Below are 25743 nucleotides of genomic sequence, written 5' to 3'. Positions count from 1 at the left end.
TGCAATGCTCTTCGATGCCTTTCAATGCCTCTTAATGTTTTTCGATGCCTTATCTTTGTCAAGCATCTCATGAATAGAATTAGCCCCTATGCAAATCGATTAAGTTGTTCTCACACAAGCAAAAGAGTTCTAAACTCAGAACGAAAACGTAGCAATCCTTCAAACATCATATGGCCAATTACTTAGGAGTAGAGATTGTCTGTAAAGACAAGCGTATAGGACATAGCGCCGTAGGCCCTTTCCTAATACGTAACCAAACACCGAACTCTTAAAACGAATCTCTGATTTTTCTTTTCTTTAGTTTCTTTGGGAAGTAAACTAAAGTGGCGACTCTAAAGTCAATTAGATCGATACATTCGCGAGTGTGTCGATTTAAAACCTGTACGGGCCAATTCAATTCAAAAAAATGGATCGTATGCCAATTAATTAAAAAAAAGGGCATACGCGCCAGAAAAAGGAAGGGAACAGAAATGAACGTGTACACGCTATTAAGATTAAAATAACTAAAAATCTTAAGTATTATTCTCATTTTTAATAGGTAAATGATATTTTAATTATTAACATATTTTTGAAAATTATATTGAATTGGGTTGCAAAGAGAAAGATGTAATGAAAATTTTCAATCTACATTATTTTCATACTAATAAAAAAACTAAGGCAAGTCATGAATTATAAATCTCAATCATACTTTCACGCATTTTTTATCCATCGACAAATAAATTATAAATCTTAATCGATCTCTAGCTAATCTCGTGGTCTTATGATTCTTTGTTAGCGGTCTCTAATACCTCGACAAACCACATCCAAATCATACTTTCACACTTTTCTTATCCTCGACAAACTAGTTAATCAATAACTCCAATCGATCTTTAACCTCATGACCTTACACTTTGGTCAATCAAATATCTTATTCATATATTTTTAATCATTGATATCTCATTTGTTACTGAAGATCCCTAAATGATCCCTAAACATAATAATTTTATAATAGCTAAAAGTTGTATCTTATGGGATTAAGACATTTTCTTTATCATTCATTCATGTAACATGTACATATTAACCACTATCTAGTTCACTTAATATTACTAATTTATATTTATAATTTTATGAATATATAATTGCATGACTATTAATTCAAAAAAAATCACTAAATTCACATTAAAAAATTTCATTCTCTGAATAAAAAAACAAAAATTATAACAATTAATAAAAAAAATTAATATATTGCAAATTCATTTGCGCATGTATATAAAAATATTAGCTTAGTAATTGGTTATAGTATATATATAGTCAATTACAATGATTGAACAGTGAACCGAACATGAGTATATATATAACAGTGACGAAGTTAATAATAATATGGTGACTATGTTTTATTCTCGTCAACTTTTTTTTTTTTTTTGTCTTTTGTTGTTGTCTTAGTAAATATGAAGGATAAATTAGTTTGTTAGTTTTAGGGTTATGAGGTTATGTACGTATAATATTTGGTTAATGTTTTTGCAAATTAATGTAAAATATGTTTTGAACTCTAGTTTAATTTAATGAAAAGTTTTATTTTGTTTATAAAATGATTTTGTTGCAAAAATTGAAGTTAAATTTTTTACTAAGTTTTTGATTGGTTAGGATGTTTGATAAAACTAAAAATTAAGATCTGAATACTGAAATTTAAGTACTAAATGACTTAAATATTTAAAAATAACAACTTAAATTATCAAATAGGAACATCTTAAATTTAAGTACTTAATATATAATAAGTTAATTTGATAATATTTAAAATTAATATCTGAACCAAGTACATTAATACTATTATACCCTTATATTGTTTATATTTATTAATAAATATAATATATTCAAACTAGATAATTAGATAAATGTAATTTATATTAAATATTAAATAAAAAACAAAATATTAATATTTCTTTCAAATTCACTCACATATTAGACAATTGATTTGCAATTTGTTCACGTAAATTAATCATAAAAGCTTGATCTGCCGGTCTCGAAGACTCCATCATTGTAGTCCATCGTTGTTGATTATTTTGAGTTATATTATCAACTTCATATTGTTCATCTTATCTGCATATTGTAGTCCAGCATATCTGAATTGTTTTGCATCAGGATGAACCTATCATAAAATAAATCAACATTTCATATATGTCAATATTTTTTTTCACTTTTAAATATGATAAACAATTAAAAATCTCATAACTCACCTTAATATATTCTTCCCACTCTTCAGAAGTCCAGCCAACGGTATTTGTAATTGGATCATATCCATTTCCAGTTTTATTAATTATTTTCTCCTAAATGCCATACTTTTTTTTCAAGTAATCCCATTGATTTTTTAACTATTTTTGACTCAATATAAGTCCTTTTTTCTCCTTAATACTATTGCTAATTATATCCCAGGAACGTTTCTTAAAAACATTTTCATTTTTATTTCCGCTCCTATCTTCTTCAATACAAGCATCTAAATATAATTTTAAAAGTTCAGGATCTTTCCAATTTGCTCTCTGCATATTATCAACCATTTTATTTGTAATAACCTATCAACAAATATGTACAATATAAGATATATTTATGATTATATTAATGAAATAAATAAATAAGCAAATAAGTATCTAATAAGAATCTAAATCAGTATTAAACAACTGAGAAATAATTGATTCCATCGACTCTTTCCTGCTTCTTGTTTAGCAATATTATAAACAATATCATAATATATTAAACAGATGACAAAGTGAAGAAAACTACAATCCGATCTAAGAAATGTGAGCATGATTCAGTTTTCAAAGATCACCTAATTCATATCTAACCCTAGAAAGCTGAATGAATTTTAATGAAAATCATCAACCAAGTCTGCCTGTCACCATTTATTCTCATAAAGACCAAATATTGCTAGGTTTTAGCATTCAATTTTATAATAAACAAGTTCAATCTCACACGAAATAAACACAAAATCTCATCAGCTTGTGCCTATGAACTCGATTCCATAGACTCTTTTCCAGATTATTAAGCAATTTTATAAACAATGTCATAAATAAATAAGCAAATAAGTATCTAATAAGAATCTAAATTAGTATTTTATTAGAAAGGTCTCTAGCTTAAAAAAAGTAGCTTAGAAAAAAGTAAAAACAACATGGTAAAACATGATCAATTTGCACTTGTACTTTATCTTAAATTGTCTAAATTCTATTAAATTGTCCAAAACAAATGAATACATATATATTCTCTTATAATCATAAAGGAGTATTGATTTCTGATCTACAAATAATATTAGTTCCAGATATTGTCTACAAATAAAGTAGGTTTAGTTCTCTTCAGATGCATTATATCAAATACCTTGCAAGCACAAAAAAATGAATCTTCAGATGCATTATATCAAACACCTTACAGGCATAAAATGAATGAATGTCCCTAAATCTATCTTCTTCAGTTCTTACTCTTTTTTTCTTAATCTATACCAACAACAATATAACTGTCTACAAATAAAGTAGGTTCAGTTCTCTTCAGATGCATTGTATCAAATACCTTGCAGGCACAAAAAAAAAATGAATCTTCATGCATTATATCAAACACCTTGCAGGCATAAAAAGAAATAAATCTCTAATTATATCTCCTTCAGTTCTTACTCTTTTCTTAATCTATACCAACAATATAACAGTTAACAAATGAATCTAACAGAAAAGTTATGTAAATTATGTAATCAAATAAGGCAGGGTTTGAAACAGAAAAAACATATAATTTCATATTATAGACATTCATATCAAGATCAATCTAATAAAGAACATCTAGAAGATTAGAGAAAGTAAAACTTACTTGATTGAGCGAAGATAAATATGATAGATCGGGAGATCGATAATCAATTAGCCCTAATATAAACGTTTCTCCCTCCGACGCTTTCCTAAGCTCAATCAAGCCCAGATCTCCCTCCGCCGCTTGCTAATCTTGTTCCTCCGCCGCTTGCTGATCTTGTTCCTGCTTAAGAGAAGATAGAGAAGAGAGAAGAAAGAGATAAACATAATGAAAGATAAACCTAATAATTCAATTTATATAGTAGGTAATTTTATTAAAATTCAAAGGATAAAGAGGTCTTTTGCATTTTTATTTTTAAAGTTCCGTGTTTAGTAATTTTTTTACTTTTAAAATAAACTTCCTATTTTAGCTTATTATTTTTAACCTGTTTTCACTGAAGTCTATAAAAATAAGTGGTTATAAAGATGTGTTATCAAACAGACTTATTTTAAATAAGTTCTTAATATATTAAATTAAGTGATAAATTAAGTAATATATTAAATTAGTATAAATAATGTTTGTTTTATAATTATTCATATTATATTATATATTACTTCCTATTTTGACATAAATGGAAATTAACTCTTTTGGTATTTCAAGTAATTCTTTTGAGGACTTAAAATAATATAATTAAGATTATTGTAAAAAATAAAGAAAAGAGAGAAATTATATTAGAATGATATTTGTCGAATTATATAAATTATGTCTATATATAGACATTACATTCCCCTTGTAAGAAAACTAATATAATAATATAAAATAATAATTACATTATCCCAATTATTATTTTATGATAATATCTTACATATATATTATTTTATATTCTAACCATTATAAAGTGCTTTCTAACTTTAGTTTGTATAAATATTAGTTTATATTATATACAGTCTAATTTTTGTTTTATTGTAAAAAAATATTATATTTTTAATCATAATTTATAAATTCATATTTGGTATTCACAGAATATCATTTGACTTAAATATCATATCTAAACAAAATATATCACACAATCTAAAAATTTTATAACCTTTAACACATCTTACACTAAAAAGTTTTTAACTGCACTTTTTATATTAAATAAAAATTAAATTACTTACTTTTAATTATTTTAATAATTTTAAAAAATAATTATAATGGTCAAGGCAAATATAACGTTACAATTTGTTTTGTGTGAATCTATTCTAAACAAACTCACTAATTAATCATTTTTTAAGTATAAATATTTGATTATGATCATAACTCATATAATTTTAATATTTTTGCTAAGTCATTATTATTTTTTAAAAAACAATTATTTGATTATATGAATAAAAATGCATAAGAAAGCTTACCGAGCACAATCATCTTAAACAAAATTTTAATGGCGTGTTTTATATTCATGTTTAGATAAATAAATAAAAATAGACAAATCCGATGAAGTATATCATTCAATGTGTTTGAAAATTTATGTAAATGAAAACTGTTTCAAGTTCAACATCTGAGACAAAGTGTGAACTTCTTCCGGAATGATCAAGCATAGTGAATTGGGAATCTATAACTGTTTTCGTCTTAGTCTATAGGTGTAAATCTCAATTGATTTGAGATTAATTTCAAATAAACTTATTTTGAATTAAGAATCTATAACTTACAGTAATTAAGGTTATTTGAAAACAACAAAGTCTTATAAATTACTCAAAAAACAATTGTCACAAAGAACTAAATTTAAGATAATCCAACAATTGGATAATCATCCACTAAAACCAGTGAAAAAAAATACAACAAAAACAAGTGTATTAATAATCACCTTAAACAATTGCCTTTCTAAACAATCTTAAACATTGAACATCGGAAACTTCCAACAAAAACCGAGTCTGAAGGTAAAACAAAACGCCTAACATTACAGACACGGGTAAAAAGGGAAAGCTTTCTAATAAGGGAATTCCCATCGCTTCATGTGACGATCGTGCTGCTTCGCATGACGATCGTGTTGTTTCGCGAGATCACACAAATCTTCCCTGAAACGGAACCGATTCAGAGCATCATCTGCAAATATCATCATCAATAAAATGAAAAACCAATATAAACAAGAAACAAGATGAACAATAAGAACAACCTCATTTAGGGTTTGAAGATGAAAATAATGGAAATAAGGACATAAATCGATACGTATGATGAACAATAAGATGAACACATGATATTAGAACGGAATCGATTTGTATGATGTGTTCGTTTAGAGTTTCGTCGTCGTCGTTGTGGCCATCGCGAGAGAGAACGTGGAATAGAGAGAGAAGAGAGAGAAAGGAAAATAACGAAATGAATTTTTTTTAACATTGATATAAAGAACATTTTCTCATTGTGTGATGAGAAGGCCCATCGCGATAGGGTATTTTTGTTAAAAATATTATAAAGTGGTCAACAACGAAATAAAAATTATGTACAGAAAGAAAAGGGCCTTTTTAGGGTCATTTCTTCAAATTTCCCAACAAGTGAGGCTCCATCGTATCATATTTAACCTTTATAATATAAAATAAAGATTACATTAAATTATAACTTTAATATTTAAAAAGGATAAGTTTAAAATATAAATCATGATAAAAAAAAATAGATAAATGATCTTTTATTGCTATGTATATTATGTTTTTTTAAATAATACATTTATAGCTTTATTTAAAACAATAAAAAATTTGTCTTCTTAGCCAAAACCAGGATAGACAATGTGTACACATATGCATATTTTTTTAAAGAATTACTTAAAAAACAATATATTATTTCTTTAAAAGAGAAGATATTAATTTAAGAATTCTTGTTTTTAATAAAAAAAAAAATTAACAATAAATATTTTTATTTAGAAAATTTTATGGATTAATTCATTTAAAAACATGAAAAATAATAAAATAAATGAGATTAAAAAAAATTGTGTTCAATTGTTATGTTTATAAAATAAAATGAGGTTAAAAATGTTATATTAAAAAAGCTTTTATTTGTTTTAGGAAAATATTATGAATAATAATAATATTATTTGTTTGTGTATAAAGTTAAATAAAAAATAATATTTATTTATTTTAAAATCTATTAAACATAAAATAGAATAAAATAAATAGGTTAATAACCAAATTTTAAAGAGTATAAATACTTATTTTTAATATTACATATGGAAGCAAATTATTTTTATACACACATAGAACATTACAAAGTCACTATATGCTTTTTATCCTATTAAAATTTCTATTTAATTTATTTAAATTAATATTTTAATAAAGTATTTGACTTAACATTTTTGATAAACTATTATTATTATTTTGGTATTATTATTATTTGGAGTTATGATTTTAATTTGTTTATTTTTATTTATTATTAGGTAGGATCAAGGCTATCAAAATCTCGAATTAACTCTTAAAATCTTACGATTTTATGATTTCACATTAGAGTAACGAATCTGATTTTAAGTAAACTCTTAAATATGTAAAATTTTACGATTTTAAATTTATGATAATAAGATTTTACGTTTTTACGAGTTTATAAGTAATTTCAATTTTACGATTCTATACGATTTTACTTTAAAAAAACAAATTTATATTTAAAAATTAAAAAATAAAGATATTAATTATTTAAATAAATAAATTAATATAATTAATTTTTTATAGTATTATTTATTATTATTATTTAAATAATTTTATATTAAAATATATCATTTTTTAAAATTAGTTAAGTATAAAATACTTAATTATATATATAAATAATAATAATATATAACTATTATTTTTTAAATCAAACTTTTTTAATTTAAAGTAAATTCTAGATTTTAGAAGTTTATAATTGTTTAATAATTTTAAGTAAATTTTCGATTTTAATATTCTTAAATAAGATTTTAATTTTAAAAGAAGTATGCTGATAAAATGATAATTGACTGTTGGGTTATATAAGAATTTTCTATATAAGGTGTCATTATGTGGGCCATATCTGACGTTTGGGCTGATTTCCTTTTTATTAATATTTTTCTGGATTTATGTAGAGACCGGCTCACTTACAAGAATAAATTAAAATAGATTAGGCCTAAGGTTATTCTTGATATTTTCATTTTATTTCTAATTTATTTATATTAATATAGAACTAATTATTATCTGAAGATCATTTGTCAATTATTCATTCAATCTTAAATTGCATGCATAATATGGAGGCCTATAAAAACCAAAAATTAGAGTTGAAGTTAGATTTTAAAAAAAATGATGAAAAAAGTATAGTGAGTCAACTTTGATACATTGTTTTGAGCATAGTATCAATTTTTTTTTTTACTTTTTATCATTTATATATTTCACATTTGTTTACGTTAGCATATTCTTACATAAAATTAATGATGTAATAATGGCTGGTTGGAGTGTTAGTGGTGTTTGATAAATATTATATATATATATATATATATATATATATATATATATATATATATATATATATATATATTAATTTATAGTAACAAATTCTTACATTATTGAAAAAAATAAATATAAAAAAAATTACTAAAGTGTATGATTATTATTAACCAAGTTTAATGTAAATTCAAATATCTTAAAACACAAAAACATATAATGTTGAAATTATAGATGAAAATATATCTGTGAATTTAAAGATGAATTTGTTGGAATAACGACTAAATGTTTTTGTTATAAAATATATAAAATTGTGGCTAGTAATAATAATAATAATAATAATAGTAATAGTAATAATAATAATAATAATAATAATAATAATAATAATAATAATAATAATAATAATAATAATAATAATAATGGATTCACACACTTGCCTACAAATTTGCTGTCCGCGTGGGCTTTCAGCATTGGGCCTCCTTTTGGGGTTGAGCCCTTGGGCTTCACCTCTGCCTCACTCGGTGCTGGGCTGGTAACAAACCCCTAAACACATGTAAAAAAGACAAAAAAAAAAAAAAAAAAAAAACCTAATGTTATATTATTTATTAACATACACTTTTGTGAAATCAACACTAATAGTCAACATTTCCAGAAACCACACATTGAATGTTTTTGTCACAATATTATATTGTTACTTCTAAATAATCTAGATTCATTATTAATTTTATATGAACGCATCTTATACATAATGTTTTAAAGAAAATAGATTACATTTAAGAAGTGTGTAAAGACAGGAAATTCAATGAGCAAATATTAACATTCAACCGGTTGAAGAAGTGGAGGCATAAAAATATAGAGGATTAAAAAACAAAAATACTTAGAAAAGCAATTAGGAAGAATAATCTCGTAAGAGAGAAAGATTTTCATTTGTTTGTTTGGGTACTGAGTTAGAATTTCTTTACCTTTCCCTTGTCAATAGAGATAGAAGAATGTGATGTGATTTTTTCTTCTTGTTCAAAATATATTTTGAAAAAAGAGAGGAAAAGACAAGGGGTCAAATTATAATAAGGAGATGAGATGTCGAGATACATTCACGGGGACATTGTGGAACTTCATAATGACTGTATCTAATTTGATCGAAGTGATTGAGCAATGCAGCTTGACGGATCATCCATTGGCCGTAGTTGTAGGCATTCCGCATGTTATAAATATTTTACTTTCTTTTTTATTTAGTTCACTAAATAATTTGTGATAAATAGAATCTTACTTAAAAAAAATGATAAAAAAATTATATTGAGCAGATGAAATTGTCATAGGAATGGAGAGAAATCATAATAATACACCACAGTTAAAGTCTTCCATTGAGACAGTCATTTGATATCATCTTTAAGGCCGCACTTGATCAATGGATTGAAAGTCGCTCAACAAATTCTTTATCCCATTCCCGCTATCATGATCTTATTTTTGATTATTTTTTTAATTATGATTACCATAGAAATCGAACCTATAATATTTTGATCTTTTGATTTATTATGTCGATTTTTTTCAGCCGACACCTAGAGTACTTAGATTTTTTTTTATAACACCAACAAAGTTACAAAGTTGTATGACTATATCCCTATATTAGTATATTTGTTAACCTATAATTTAACTAAATAAGTTATTTTACTTTTATTAAAAATAGTATAAATTTATTATATTTATTCAATAATAAAACACAAAATATAATTACTAAACTAAAAAAAATTGTAAAAATATTTTTTTTATTAGGGCACCCTAATCATTCGGGGTTGCTAGTGCTGGTGGGTTCATGCTATCATGGTCCTATTTTTATTTTAATTAAATTGGATACGATTGAATTTTAATATATGTTGATTGAATCAGTTTGTGGGTTGGGTTAGTTGAAAATCCTATAAATAATTTAACTTTTTGTATATCTTTTTATCAATTAAAACATATTTTTTATTATATATTAATATAAATTTTTTTTTTTTCTTAATAGCCCAATTTTAATTTTGAACAAATAACCCTTAAATAATGTCAAGCAAACTTCTTCATCTTCACTCCTTTCACATTAACAAAAACAAATAACACCTTCAATGTTAAAATATATTATATTATACTATTAGATTATAATATTTTGTAATATAATATTAATATATTGAATTGAAAATATATTTGATTTGATTTATCTTGTAATTTATTATTTATACAAATATAGTAATAAATTATAAGATAAATTAATTATAATATTTTCTTAATTATAGATATTAATATTATATTATTTAACCTCATATTATATATAACATATTTTATCAAGAATAATTCAATTAGCCATCCTTGATACGGTGAAGATGAAGAAACTCCATTATAATACAACAATGGAAGCTAGAGATACACAAATAAGTGAATATCTATCTCTTCTTTATATATAATCATTGAATATTCTCTTTAATTGTTTTTCTAAGATTCTTTGTTTTACAATCATATATTGAGCATTCATCTTTATTTATGGATTTTGTTTTGTTATAAGTTATCTCTAAGTTATCTCTAAAACATTATGTATTATGTGCATATAAAAATCATTAGGAATAAGGACGATTTAGGAGTAATCAATAGGGATAGAGGTACTTTTGGAAATGTTTGAATATTAATGGCGATTCCATAAAAGTCGAGAATCGTTCTCCTTTATATAAATAATACAACATTAGTAATTTTCTGATTCCACGTTTTTTGTGTTGCTAGCTAGAAGGATTGATCTCACCATAAATAAAAGAGGCTTCACATGTGCCTAATGATAATTTGATATAGAAAATTGCATAAGCATATTTGGATAATTAACATGTTCTCCATTTCAATTAGGTGAAGAACCAAAGATACTCACATCCAAGGATTTACTAGCAATGACAAATAACTTCAATAAGGAGAACTTAATTGGGAATTTTCAGTTTGGAAATCTTTATCGTGGTTTTCTTGAGAAGCAACACTTCTAGGGCTGAAAACGAGTCGAGTCGAGCTCGAGTAGAGGTCTACTCGAGCTCGAGCTCGAAAAAATTTCAACGGCTCAAACTCGAGCTCGAGCTCGATCGAGTATCAAAGTTAAAGCTCGAGCTCGAACTCGAAACAAGTACTCGAGCTCGACTCGAACTCGACTCGATTAGCTTGAATTTTACCGAGCTCGACTCGAAACATACAAAATTAAAACATATCAACTAAATAGTTTCACACTTTCAATATATCAAAAAATCACAACAAAATGAATAAACATATAGAATTATTCATTTCACCTAAAACATAAACATTCCATCAAAATCAAATAGAACACACAACATTACACATTAAAACATTCAACTTAAAACATAACCATTCTAACTAAAAATATCTAAAATCCAAAGTCCAAACATACAATATATTAAATTAGTCCAACATAAAACAACCAAACTTACTTAATCAAAACTCCAAAGTTCCCAACATTCCAAAGTCCAAACTTACTTAATCCAAACTTCCAAAGTCCAAACTAAAAAATAACACCTTATTTGGATTCCGAAAGACAAATTTCTTGATAAGTTTTATCTCTCTGAAAAAAATAATATATAGTTAAATTAATGTTCAAATAATAATATATGTTAACGTGAAATAAAAAATATTAAATCACTTACCCTCATTAGGGATTTAGGTATTATAGACTTAAATGCAGTATTACAGACATTAAATGTAGTATTAAATATAGTATTACAGTATTCATATTAGCAAGATTCTTAAATGCAGACATTAAATTGAAGATAACTCATACCAATTTCGTTCAACCTTTGATTTGGGACAGTATTATAGTATTACAGAAGTGGTCTTTAAAGATTTAGGTATTACAGAGTACAGACTTAAATGCAGTATTACAGTATTCATATTAGCAAGATTCCTAAATGCAGACATTAAATTGAAGATAACTCATACCAATTTCGTTCAACCTTTGATTTTGGACAGTATTACAGTATTACAGAAGTGGTCTTTAGGGATTTAGGTATTACAGAGTACAGACTTAAATGCAGTATTACAGTATTCATATTAGCAAGATTCCTAAATGCAGATATTAAATTGAAGAGAATCTAGTTCTTTGTTGACAGATCGGAAGTATAACATATCGAATCTATGCAAGATCGAAAAAGAATAAAGAAGAAATTGAAATGAAAATAAAAAAGGGGAAAACGATGAAAACCTTTCGGTGCTTTGCATTGAGCTCCTTGGTGACGTTTGCTTTCTCGTTTGATGAAAACCTAGTTCTTTGTTGGCGGCTGTCCGAATGAACTATGGAGGAGAAGAGGTTAGGGATTTTGGAGGAGAAAGGTTAGGGTTAGGGATTTTGGACTTTGGAGGAGAACTAGAGAAATTAAAAAGTTATGTCACAGTTATACATTATTTTTTTTAAAGGGCTTAAGCCTTAATATAGATCTACCCTCAACTAAAGAACAACTATAAATTAGAGTTAAGGTTTAAATAAAGAAAGAAAAAAATATGTGATGAATTTAAAAAATGCAACAAAAAAAACAAATTATAATTGGCAGTTGGGATATATATAGACTTTGATCAGTAATAAATTATTTTTTTCAAGTTTAACTCAAAACTCTCTTTTTAGATCCATATCTGATTATAAACATATAATATGTAGACACTTTGCAATTCCATCTAGAATCCACATAGTCAAGCTGGGCATGCATTTGTTCAGTTTGTCATAAATTTTACATGGTTCTTCATATTATTTTTACACATCATTAAAAAAAATTACTCTTTTCACTATTTTGACACATCTGTGAGAAAAAAATAAGAAGATTTAAATGAAAAAATATTAAAGGTAAACTAATAATAATAATAATAATAAATTAAGGAAAATAAAACTAGATAATTTTTTTTATCATGATTTGATTGAAGTATGTAGGTACTATTCAAGATATCAAGACTAATAAATAAAAATTATTCACTTTAAAATAAAAATCTTAATTGAGTTTGTGTTGATGAAAAGAAAAATAGCTCAAATTTTATATAATTTTTCATGTGGATAAACAAAGACTATAACATACATCATCTTTATCCATCCATATGTAGATCATATCTAATTTTTTTTTCATTATTTAATATTTTTTAATAACAAAATTAATTAATATTAATAAGTGGCTCTTACTTATTCTTTTCAATATAAATAGTTTGAAGTTGATTCTTAAAATATCATTAAACACTTCTCTAATTTTATATCTATAGAAACAAACGCTATGACAAATCTCATATTGTCAAAGATTCTTCTTCTCATAGTATTCAGTCATGCTATATACCAAAGAGCCACATTCTTTCACAAAAATATTGGTTCCAACTAAATGAAGAGAAGAATCATCAAAATAATGCTTATTTTCAGTCCTTAGACCATTATACATACTCAAAGGTTGGTACCGGCTCATTTTTTCAACAGGCACGCGGTCAGAGCCTCAGATCCATCACGATATACCACCAAAAGAGACTTAGCCGCCCAATCAAGCAAATCATGCATAGTGAAATAAGTTCACAAAATTGTATGATGGGGGTTAATTATCAATGTTATACATTATCAAATCACGTTTCATGGAATTTTATTTACATGCATAGCTTTAATGGGTAATACTAACTCATAATTTTATGGTGCAGGCATATACTCTCTAAGACATGCATATGAACTTAAATCAGAGAGATTGATTTTTTTTATTTTTTTTATTTTCAGTTTTTTATCCGGCGGTATATGTCTTAGGCCAAATGACTCATATGTTTTTTTCTAAAGCAAGATTAATCGAAGTATTGATCTTCACTAAGAGTGTCCCTTCTAGTTAAGGAGGTGGTTGCTAGAGGCTGCCCTTCGAGAAATACGACTTTAATAATACGTGAAGCAATTGAGTAATATATCACGGGCTAAAATTAGATTTGTGAAGCATTAAACTAGATCGAGAGATTCTAACTTAATAAGTCTTTTAGAAACAAGAAGAACTCAAATGTAATAACACTACAAAACTTGAGAATAATATTTTTTAATATTTTTTCTCTATTTCTTTTTTTATTTATAATAATAACAAAATTATTATGTCTTCAATATCTATAACATACTTATATAGGCAAATAATGCTTCTATTTTTTATTTTTTTTTTATATTACTATTTCAAATTTATTCTATTTTAATTATTTATCAATATATATATTTTTTTAATTCTATAATATTTATATTTTAATTGGGTAATGGGGTACCCGACGAATCGGGAATGAGGAAAAAATATATATACCATCGGGATTAGGGTCGGGTAGTAAAATGAAAATCGGGTACGAAAATAAGTACTTCACTACCGACGGGTAAAGTACTCGTGTCATCCCTAGACCTCTTCTACATGTATGTCTCTAAAGGTCGCAACAACTCTTCATCTTTCCCTTCTGCCGAATTGAATTGATTGGATGATACAGATTCAAGGTTAATAAATAGGTTATTAACAAAATTTCAAAGTATAAATATTTATTTTAATATTACATATGGAAACAAATTATATTTATACACACATAGACAATTACAAAGTCACTATATGCTTTTTATCCTATTAAAAATTTCTATTAATTAATTTAAATTAATATTTTAATCAAATACTTGACCTAACTTTTTTGATAAACTATTATTTGGAGTTTTGAATTTAATTTTGTTTATTTTTATTTATTAATATGTAGGATTTTAATTTTAAAAGAACTATAGCTGATAAAGATGATAATTGATTGTTTGGGCTATATAAGAATCTTCTGTATAAGGTCTCATTATATGGGCCATATCTGACGTAATATCTGTATTTCCTTTTTATTAATATATTTTCTGGATTTCTGTTGAGACCGGCCCACTTGCAAGAATAAATTAAAATAGATTAGGCCTAAGGTTATTCTTGATATTTCGTTTTATTTCTAATTTATTTATATTAGTATAGAAACTAATCCTATATAAACCAGAAGGTCATTTGTCAATTATACATTAAATCTTAAATTGCATGCATAATAAAAAATTATTGTTTGGGCTATATAAGAATTTTCAATATAAGGTCTCATTATGTGGGCCATATCTAATGTTTGGGCTGGATTTCCTTTTTATTAATATTTTTTCTGGATTTCTGTTGAAACCCACCCACTTACAAGAATAAATTAAAATAGAATAATTATTACATCTGAAGGTCATTTGTCAATTATTCATTCAATCTTAAATTGCATGCATAATACGAGGCCTATAAAAACCTATAAATTAGAGTTAAAGTTAGATTTTAAAAAAATGAAATAAGTTTAAAAAAAATTAAGAAAAAAAAATATAAGTTTGTAAGAATCAAACCGAAAGCTTGATTTAAATTTGTTTTTGATACACTAAACACAAGGTGACTAGACAATAAATATAATAATTATTATATTTATTTGGGATAGTTGGTAATATTTTTGTTTAAGTTTTAGTTTGTATACCCTATATAATAGACTAATTATAACATGCTAATAATTTAAAATACATTAAATATGTAAACACTTTACGGTTCCAACCCAACATACATTAGTTCACTTGTCACTAATTTACATTATAGTTCATATTATTTTGACACATTTTATATATAAAAATAATAATATTCCCTTCACTATTTTGACACATATACTTTTATAAATCATAGAATAATAATAGTATTTTAAAATGAAACTAGATGATTTTGTGACTTTTTTTTTATCATGATTTGACTCAAAAGTAATGGTGCAAGTGATATTAAGGATTAATAAAAAAATGTGAACTTTTTAAAAACATATTAAAAATCTTAGTGGGATTATTTTTAGTGATTTATAGAATTATGCATGTGGTTATAATTATTTTTTTAAACCAAATAAATAATCTATAAATTGTGAATTCATATACCATGCTTATTAAATATGGATTCACACAATCTTATCCATGTGTAAGTCTATATTTTTTTAATTTTTTTTAATAACAAGTACTATTATCAAAATAGCTTTAACTTCATCCTAAATATTTTATCAAAATCTTATGAAAAAAGTTATAAAGAACTCTCATCTTTATGGCGATGGTGATAAATGAATATATAATATTATTACTTTAAAATACATTAAATATGTAAACACTTTGCTTTTCATATAGAACCCACATCGTCAATCTAGGCATGCATAGGTTTAGTTGTATGTCATATATTTACATAGTTTTTTTTTTTTACTATTTTGACACATCATTAAAAAAATATATATTTTTTACTATTTTGACCCATTTTATATGTAAGAAAAAAATAATAATATTTAAATAATAAGATATTATAAATAACTAATAATGATAAAAAAAAATTAAGAAAAATAAAACTAGTTACTTCAGTCAAATCATGATAAAAAAATGTTCAAAATTATATAATTTTGGACATGTAAAATAATTTTGAACATTTTTTTTATCATGAAGCATATGTTAAATATATAAAAAGAAAAATACCTCATATCTTATATAATTGTTCATGTCGTTAGAATATTTTTCAAACCAAACAAGATAACTTGTGATTCACACTATATCTATTTTTTTTTTCCTTTTTAATTATTAACAAAAACTAATTAATACTAGTAGCTAGTTTTTACATTTTTTTTTTCTTTTCACTATAAATAGCTTCAACTTCATCCTTAAATCTCATCAATCTCTTCTCCCATTTTATATTTATACAGAGGCTACAACAGATCTTAGATTATTTGGATTTCTCATTCTAATGTTTGTATTCTAATGTTGTGGTATTTGATATTCATAGTAGACTTCGATCATGACACCAGAAAGAAACGCTCTCTCACAAAAATATGGTTCCAACTAACCGAATGAGAGAAGAATAAAAAAAAATAATGACGATTTTCAGTCCTTAGACATACATGCTTAAAGGTTGGTACCGAAAGAACCCGTTCCTAAGCTGGCTAAGCATCACGATATTAATCAACCCCCGAAAGGGACATAGCTGATTATTAAAGAAGCGTCAACAAAATCAATCAAATTATGTATAGTTAAATAAGTTCATACAATTGAATTATGGGTTTAATTATTCTATATATAATATTATCAAATTAAGTTTCATGAAATTTGATTTAGATAAATACCTAGCTTTATTGGTATTACTAAATCATAATTTTATGATGCATGTATATACTCTTTAACACATGCCATATGAACTTTAAAATGTTTTGTTTGAGGGTATAAATTAGGCAACTTTGCCTGATGATGAGGCACAAGGTTCTTACGCTTAGATTCTTTATTGATTTCTTGTCGTGTAGCTTGAAATCGTTTTGAGAATGGTGGTTTAGGATATTTTTTGGGTCCTTCTGCGTGTTTAGGTTGAAAATTGGAGGATAGGTAAGGATGACAATCGGACGATTCAGGGCAGGGAATATATTTATCATCCCCGCCACGTTTAGTTTCTCGAAAAATTCCCACGGAATACTGTTTATAAAATGTTTGTAAAAAATAAAAAAAATTATACAATAAAAATTATATGAATAATTTTTTATTATAATATAAAATTCATATAAGGGCCATTGTAGTGACGAACATAAATAGATTCCATTTTATTTATTTATATGGACTGCAACAATCTTATCTAAAGCTGTCAAACTCGCGAGTTAACTCGTGAACTCGTTCGAGTTTACGAGTCAACTCAAGCAAAACGAGTTATGAGTTTAAGAAACTCGGTCAGTAGTAAAATCGATCTGAAATCGCGAGTTAATACCATGAACTCGTCAAACTCGTTTAAATCGGTAACATCGACCCGATTTTTGTATTCTTAGCTCTTTTCTTCTCTTGTTGAATGCTCGTCTGTTCTTTAAAGACTACATAGTTAGATTCTTCAAGCTACAATCATTTGTCATAGTAAAAGAAGAAAATTAGAAAAATGAAGGAAGAAAAGTGAAAGTAAAAAGAGGCGACAATGGAGGAAAGAGAACAATGGAGGAGGCAACGGTGAGATAAAATATAATCGGAAAGGAAGCAATTAGGTTATCATAATAAATAATTAATATATATATATATAATAAATTATCTGGAAAGATAAAATAGTTTAATTATTAATTTTTATTTTGATGAGTAGTTTATAATTGATATATTTTTATAATGTAGGTATTTAGTTTTTATATTTTAATTTTCATAATAAATATTATAAATGATTATGATATTTTATATTATAATAATTTAACAACAAATATTTTAAATACAATAATTATGATACATAAATTTTATTTATTTATAATAATAGTTTGTTAATATATTGATTAATTTTTAATAATAATCAATTATTTATCTATATTTAGATGAATTAATTTTATTTTAAATCAATTATTTGCTTTTATGTAAACTCTTACGGTTTTACGCAAACTCTCAATTTTACGAGTTTACTTATACAAAACGATTTTACGTAAACTCTCGATTTTAACAGCCCAAAAGAGTATACTTTTTTTTAAAAAAATGTCGATTTAGGCTGACGTGATACATCTTCGTAATGAAAATTAAGTGAAAATATAAGTTGGATTTTCGTTCATTCGCTTTATAGATCCACAGTAAGGCCCAAGAATACATCTTTACTCTTAGTAATAACATAAGTGTCTCATTACCCGTCTGAGAAGTCGTCTGTCTCAGGACCTCATACTTATGATATGTATCATATCGTATCATGACACCTTATCCCTAGGGCTTAAGCCCACCCCTAAAAAAATCCTCCTTAATCTTTAATATTTTTAAACTATATAAATATAATAAAATAAAATAAACAAATATAACATTTCCAAATATATTAACAATATATACCTTAATCTTTTCGTAGATCTTAAATCTTTCCTAGTTTTAACATATCTTAGATTTTATTTTACTAATTCTCTATTCTCTAATTATTTTCCTCAAAATTCTCATATTTATTTTTCTAATTCCAGAATAGGTAAAATGTCTTTCTCTTTAATTGTATTCTTTTAATTCTTTTCATAATTTTCATTTTCTTATTTGGTATAATCATTAATTTAATTATGTATATGATATTTATAATTGATTTTAAAAAAAAAGCCTAATGTTATATTATTTATTAACATACACTTCCAAAAACCACATGTACATTGAAAGTTTTTGTCACACTATTGGTTACTTCTAAATTGTCTAGATTCGCCTATACATAATGTTTTAAAGAATATATATATTACAATTAAGAAGTTTGTATAAGATAAGAAATTCAATGAGCAAATATTAACGTTCAACAAACAGAAGAAGAGGCATAAAAATATAGAGGATTAAAAAAATGCTTAGAAAAGTAATTAGGAAGAATAATATATCATAAGAGAGAAAGATGCTCATTGTTTGTTTGGGTATTGAGTTGGAATTTCTTCACCTTTCCCTTGTCAATAGGGATAGAAGAATGTGATGTGGTTATTTCTTCTTGTTCAAAATATATTTTGAAAAAAGAGAGGAAAACACTAGGGGTCAAATTATAACAAGGGAATGAGATGTCGAGATACATTCACGAGACATTGTGGAACTTCATCATGACTGTATCCAATTTGATCGAACTGGTTGAGCAATGCAGCTTGGCGGATCATCCATCGGTCGTAGTGGTAGGCATTCCGCATGTTATAAATGTTAGGTGACTGACATATCCTTTTGATTATTAATGTGAACCCTATATATTTTTCTGTTAATGAGTTTGTTTAGAATAACAATAATTTACTTGTTCTTAATTAAAATGTATTTTATTATTTTCATATGGAAAGTAATATTTTATTTCTTATTTATTTTAATTAATAATTTAATTTTAATTTTTACTCATATATAAGAGAAATGAAATACTTTTATACTTTTAAATAATTTATACATTCTTAAATAAAAAGTTTTAAGACACGATGAAATATTTATTATTATATTTTTAACATTATAATACAAAACGTGCAACTCAATACTAGTTTAAATTAATATTTTTATTGAAATTGTATAATATATGTATTAACCGATTTATGAGAAATTGATGGTGGAAACTGTTTAGATAATGAAATCGGGAATAATTTTTTCTCATATCAAATAATAATAATAATAATATTAATAAATTCACACATTTGCCTATAGATCTGCTGTCCGCGTGGGCTTTCTGCATTGGGCCTCCTTTTGAGGTTGAGTACTTGGGCTTGACCTCTGCCTCACTCGGTGCTGGGCTGGTGGTAAACCCCAAAGACAAACAAAAACCTAATGTTAAATTATTTATTAACCTACACTTTTGTGAAATCAACCCTAATAGTCAACATTTCAAAAAAAAGACGAGGGGTCAAATTATAATAAGGGGATGAGATGGAGGACTGCTCGGTAAAGAATAAAATATAAGAGGTTAAATACTGTGTCGTTTTGGACATCGTTTCAGCCATAGATTTCACATTGAGCTTGCTTTGGAAGATTGAATCGGCCTCTTCTACTACTTGTATCTCTCTCTAAAGGTCTCATCTTTTTATCTCTCTTTCTCGTATCCCCCAATCGATCTAATGACGTTGTTGAATACAAAGATCGGTGGATGATGCAGATTCAAGGGCTCATTTTTCTCTCTTCACGAAGATCGGTGGATGATGATGCAGATTCCCCCAATCGATCTAATGACAACGTTGATGAATATGAAGATCGGTGGATGATGATGCAGATTCAAGGACTCAGCTTTCTCTCGCATCCCCAATCAATCGATCTAATGACAGACGTTGATGAATATGAAGATCGGTGGATGATGATGCAGATTCAAGGGCTCAGCTTTCTCTCTCACGAAGATCCGGTGGATGATGCAGATTCAAGGGCTCGGCTTTATCTCTCTCAGTATCCCCAATCGGTCTAAAAAGATGTTGATGATGAATACAAAGATGGGTGGTGATGACTCCGAGTTCCTACAACTTCTTTCAACCATATCTATGTGCAGAGTAAGTTCTTTAAGTTTTGTTTGTACCTAACATGATGATGAGTTCAAATATTTCTCAATCATTTTTCAGATGCAATACCTTCTTTCCTGCTGCCTGCCTGACCAAACCAAAAATTCATTGAATTGATGATTAAAGGAAAAAAAAAAAATGTATGTACCCAACCCAACCTAACCTAAACATGAACCATACAAACGTGGAACTAATTAAAGGTCTCTCTTACATGGAAAATACAACACTTATAATAATATCTGAATAGAAAACACGATAAATAGATCTCAAGGAAAGTTTGTTTCTCATTATTCATTCAGATGTTTGCTCCATTCCTTTTTTTTCACACAAATCTTGAGTTTTCAGAATGTTTACAAGTTAAAGTTCCTTCAAAAACAGTTTGTTAAAAATCATCTGAGTTGGGTCTAACTTCATTCGATATACACGATAAGGCAATTTGGATCATATCCATTGGAACCCTAAATTTAATTTTCCATTGGAACCATGAGAAAATTAGGAACCCTTCACATTTTCTTCACCAATTTAGTCTACTTTATACTTTTTGCCTCCTTTAACAATCCACTCCCTCTTTGCACAACCCTCAAAAGCTAAAATTTCTGTATTCGTCAGTGTGTCTACTACAAAGTCATAAGAACAAAAGAAATGCTGATCCAATTGCCTATTAACATAAAGACTTTCACTTTTTTTTGCTAGTTGCTCCAATCACAATGACATGTTATTTAATGGCCAAAATCTGATCACACTTAGTGTTGGTGATGATAAGAGTCATTATTTGAATGGATTAATTTTATACATTAAGAGCAGCAGCAGGTATGTGTACTGTATAATTTAGTTATTCAGACCATAATATCTAGCTACTCATTTTGAATCTTAATTTTATTACCTCATCTATGGTTGGCCTGCTGTTTCCAAAGAATTTAGTACATTTCATAGCTAGGCTTGAAATCTTTTTTGCATCTGTCTGCCCATATAACAAAATAGGTTTAAGATATGTTTTACTCTCCCTTTGCTCACTATTTGTCTCCTTATTTGAGAATGTTTTTGTATTTGATATAAATGCTTGAAAAACAGGTTTTATAAATCCCTCAACCCTATGTGATAGAAATTCATGATATCCTCCTGTAACTTTTGAGTACTCTAGGTTCGGTATGAAGACTTCTATAGCTAGACTTCTATAGCAGGTTTTATAAATCCCACTTCATTTACAATTCATCCAGTAATTTTATTACCTCATCTATGGCTGGCCTGCTGTCTCACTGCAACCCAGTGTAGAGTGACCCATATAACAAAATAGGTTTAAGATATGTTTTACTCTCCCCTGCTCACTATTTGTCTCCTTATTTGAGAATGTTTTTATATTTCATAGAAATGCTTGAAAAACAGGTTTTATAGATCCCTCAACCCTATGTGATAGAAATTCATGATATCCTCCTGTAACTTTTGAGTACTCTAGGTTCAGTATGAAGACTTCTATAGCTAGACTTCTAAATCAGGTTTTATAAATCCCACATCATTTACAGTTCATCCAGTAATTTTATTACCTCATCTATGGTTGCCCTGCGGTTTTCACTGAATTCAGTACATTTCATAGCTAGGCTTGAAATCTTTTTTGCACTTGTCTTACTGCAACCCTGTGCAGTCCATTCTTTATCGACCAAGCTTTTTCCTCCTTCGTTGCTTTTTCCTCCTTTGTTCTTTGCATCCCTTGTTATATGCTGATTTTTATCAAATGTTGCTTTGACTGGTGTCGTTCCAATGTCCTCTTCTGTTTTCTTCATTATGACTTGGAGAATTAGTACCCCCAAACTATAGACGTCGGAGTTGTGATGTGCCACACCTATAGAATTTTCAAAAGTATGTTAAAAATCTAATTAATTATCACGTTTTGAATATGATTAAGATTTCACTTACCATTTCTGAACTCTGGAGGACAGTAACCCTCTGTGAGGATTGTTATTTTCTCTCCAATCGTGTTGGCTCCTCCTAAATCAATTATTTTCACCTCGTCCCTCTAAAAGTTAATAACACGTTAGTTTTTTTTTTTATCAAATACAAGTTAAAAAAGCATTACCATGTTAAACATCATGTTTTGAAACTTTAAGTCGCCAATCACAAATCCTGCATCATTAATGCCTTTTATTCCTTGGGCAATCTCTTTAAACATTTGAACACATGTCGTCCACGGTTGTGTGTATATTTCTGTATAAAGAACGGAAATTATTATTCTAGATATTATTTAATACAAAAAATGTAATTTTCTGTTCTATATTTTATTTACCTCCCAATTTCTCGTGAACGTTCGATGCAAGTAACTCAATAAGTAAAGAGTTTTCTTCTTTACCCTCGCTGTAACCGTAAATTTTTACAACATTTTTGTGTTGTATCATAGACAAGATATTCCTTTCGACCTGAATGAATTAATAAATTACTTTTGAATATTCTTGGTTTAAAGATGAGTAATTCTAATTGCAAATATATTAATAGATTAACTAAATTTACCTCCCATTGTGGTTTATCTCTATCCTGGTATACCTTCATTGCGTAATCCTCATACTGATATTCCACCTGATATACCTTTCCAAAATTTCCTTCACCAAGTAATATGCCCTCAGCTTTGCAGATTTGAAACTCTTCCTCTGTTAGCTTTATTAGTCCCTTTAAACTTTTCTCAATTTTTTTCTCTAGAGAGGTTGATTCACCATCTTCATTGTTCCTTCTAGGTGGCCTTCTAGTTGATGGATTGTTCCTTCTAGGTGGCCTTCTAGGTGGCATCTGTTAAAAAAAAAAAATCTCTTCACAAAAAACTGTCTGCTTGTCATGCTTTACAGAATTTTCTAGCAATCAATCTTAATACAGTCAACAATTATACAGAATCTTAGAGATTTGTATAACAACAATCAAATCAATCAACATATGACCGTACCAGAACTCGTAGATCAATGAACAGTCACCTACATTCAAACAATCAATTTAGTCAATAGTCAAATTAACATATGAAAGCAATCAACATATGAAGATCAATGAACAGTCACCTACATTCAAACAATCAATTTAGTCAATAGTCAAATTAACATATGAAAGCAATCAACATATGAGCGTACCAGACAGATGCGCGACAGAATGAAGAACATAAACCCTATGAGTCGTACCAGACAGATGCGAAAGAATGAAGAACATAAACCTTATGTGTGTTTTATGAGGAAAAAACAGACAGAATGTATACATGTTTTATCAAAATATTATATATTTTTGTAAAAATCTATAAAAATCTCAAAGTACCTCAGATGATTTTAAATCTTTTTTATATATAAATTTTAAATTAGTGAATAAAATAATTTTAAAAAATAGTTGTTAAATTAAATTATTTGATTATACATAAATTTATTATTTTTTGAAAAAAAATCCATATATATAAAAAATGATTTGAAAATCGTTTGAGCGCAACGACAAATACGTAACATTAATAGAAAAACAAATAAGTAAATAAAAACGTTAGTCAATCGCTCGTAAGTTATCGAGAACAACGAATAACTCCTTAATGAATTCTAAGGCCTTTTCATAATGAATCTCAAATGACATGATAATAATAATATTATGAAAGTTTGACGATTTTTCTCCGACCAGATAATTTACCAAAAAATAATTGGAATGATAACCCAATTATTTAGGCATGTTATATTAGCCGCATTAATCCAAATTTCCCCAAAACTCTGAAATCATCAAATAAATTTCAGATACTAGTCACCAAAATTCAAAATTAAGTGAGTTACGAGCTCAAGATTAATATATATACTTAGCCTGGGTTAAACTCAGCTTAGCTTTATATGACTTTGGATTTGAAATTTGTTTTTTTATATTATATATAAATTATTATCGTTTATATATATAATGTGGATTGGTTAAAACAGTTTAGGCCTTTCAGAAATCGACCTGTTTGGATTCAAATAGTGCAAGTGGGCCTCTCGTCCAACTACTACACTATTCTATGTCCAAATCGTGTGCCCCGCAAAATAAGTGGTTTAAATATGGTATAAGGTCTCATTCTGTGAGCCATATCTCACGTTTGGGCTGGACTTCATTTTTGTTAATATTAATTTTTTTTCGGCCTCCTATAAGAATAAATTAAAATAAATTTGGCCTAAGGGTATTTTTGATATTTCATTTTTATTTTTGATTGATATATATTAATGAGAAATTATTAGGAGAGAGAACTTGAGCGAGGGAAATACGACTTTCATAATACGCGAAGCAGCTGAGCGATAGCTCTTTTCTCGCTATATTCTTGCGATAGCGAAGTCATGGTTCATACTCTAAGAGGAGAATAGATGCTCAGGTTCGGATCAAAGATCTTCCCGAGACGGCTCAAGCGCCTTTTGCTATGATAGGGAGGTATACTTCTTACCAACCAAATCTCGACTCTGAATAATCTTTCGTAAACCCTTCAGACCCTTAGGACCCTACTCAATTGAGTCGTTTATACACTTAAATTTATAGATGTTGAGCTTTAGCTAGAACATTTTTTTAATTACATACATAGAAGAGATAATATTATAATAGATAAGTAATAGATAAAATTAAGAAAATATTAGAGTAAATAAGTAATATATTATATTATTATTTATTAAGAATATATTTTCCA

The 25743-nt window shown here is 27.0% G+C and overlaps 1 protein-coding gene and 1 long non-coding RNA gene across 2 annotated transcripts; both read right to left on the bottom strand.

Moving 5' to 3' along the window:
* Positions 1-2066: 2066 nt before the first annotated feature.
* On the bottom strand, positions 2067-3877 carry LOC124937397. The gene is made up of 3 exons (XR_007099353.1): positions 3820-3877; positions 2214-2546; positions 2067-2125 (listed from the first exon to the last, which is right to left on the bottom strand). It is a non-coding gene; the product is annotated as an uncharacterized LOC124937397 (long non-coding RNA).
* Positions 3878-21153: 17276 nt separating this feature from the next.
* Positions 21154-23876, bottom strand: LOC124939496 (probable serine/threonine-protein kinase PBL26). The gene is made up of 7 exons (XM_047479967.1): positions 23604-23876; positions 23383-23512; positions 23176-23303; positions 23016-23115; positions 22646-22941; positions 21988-22065; positions 21154-21192 (listed from the first exon to the last, which is right to left on the bottom strand). The coding sequence occupies exons 1-7, from the start codon at positions 23874-23876 to the stop codon at positions 21154-21156; spliced, it is 1044 nt and encodes a 347-aa protein (XP_047335923.1).
* Between the last annotated feature and the right edge of the window lie 1867 nt (positions 23877-25743).

The sequence above is a fragment of the Impatiens glandulifera genome, chromosome 5 (assembly GCF_907164915.1).
Source record: "Impatiens glandulifera chromosome 5, dImpGla2.1, whole genome shotgun sequence".
NCBI classification, from domain to species: Eukaryota; Viridiplantae; Streptophyta; class Magnoliopsida; order Ericales; family Balsaminaceae; genus Impatiens; species Impatiens glandulifera.
This window is presented reverse-complemented; position numbering and strand designations above follow the sequence as displayed.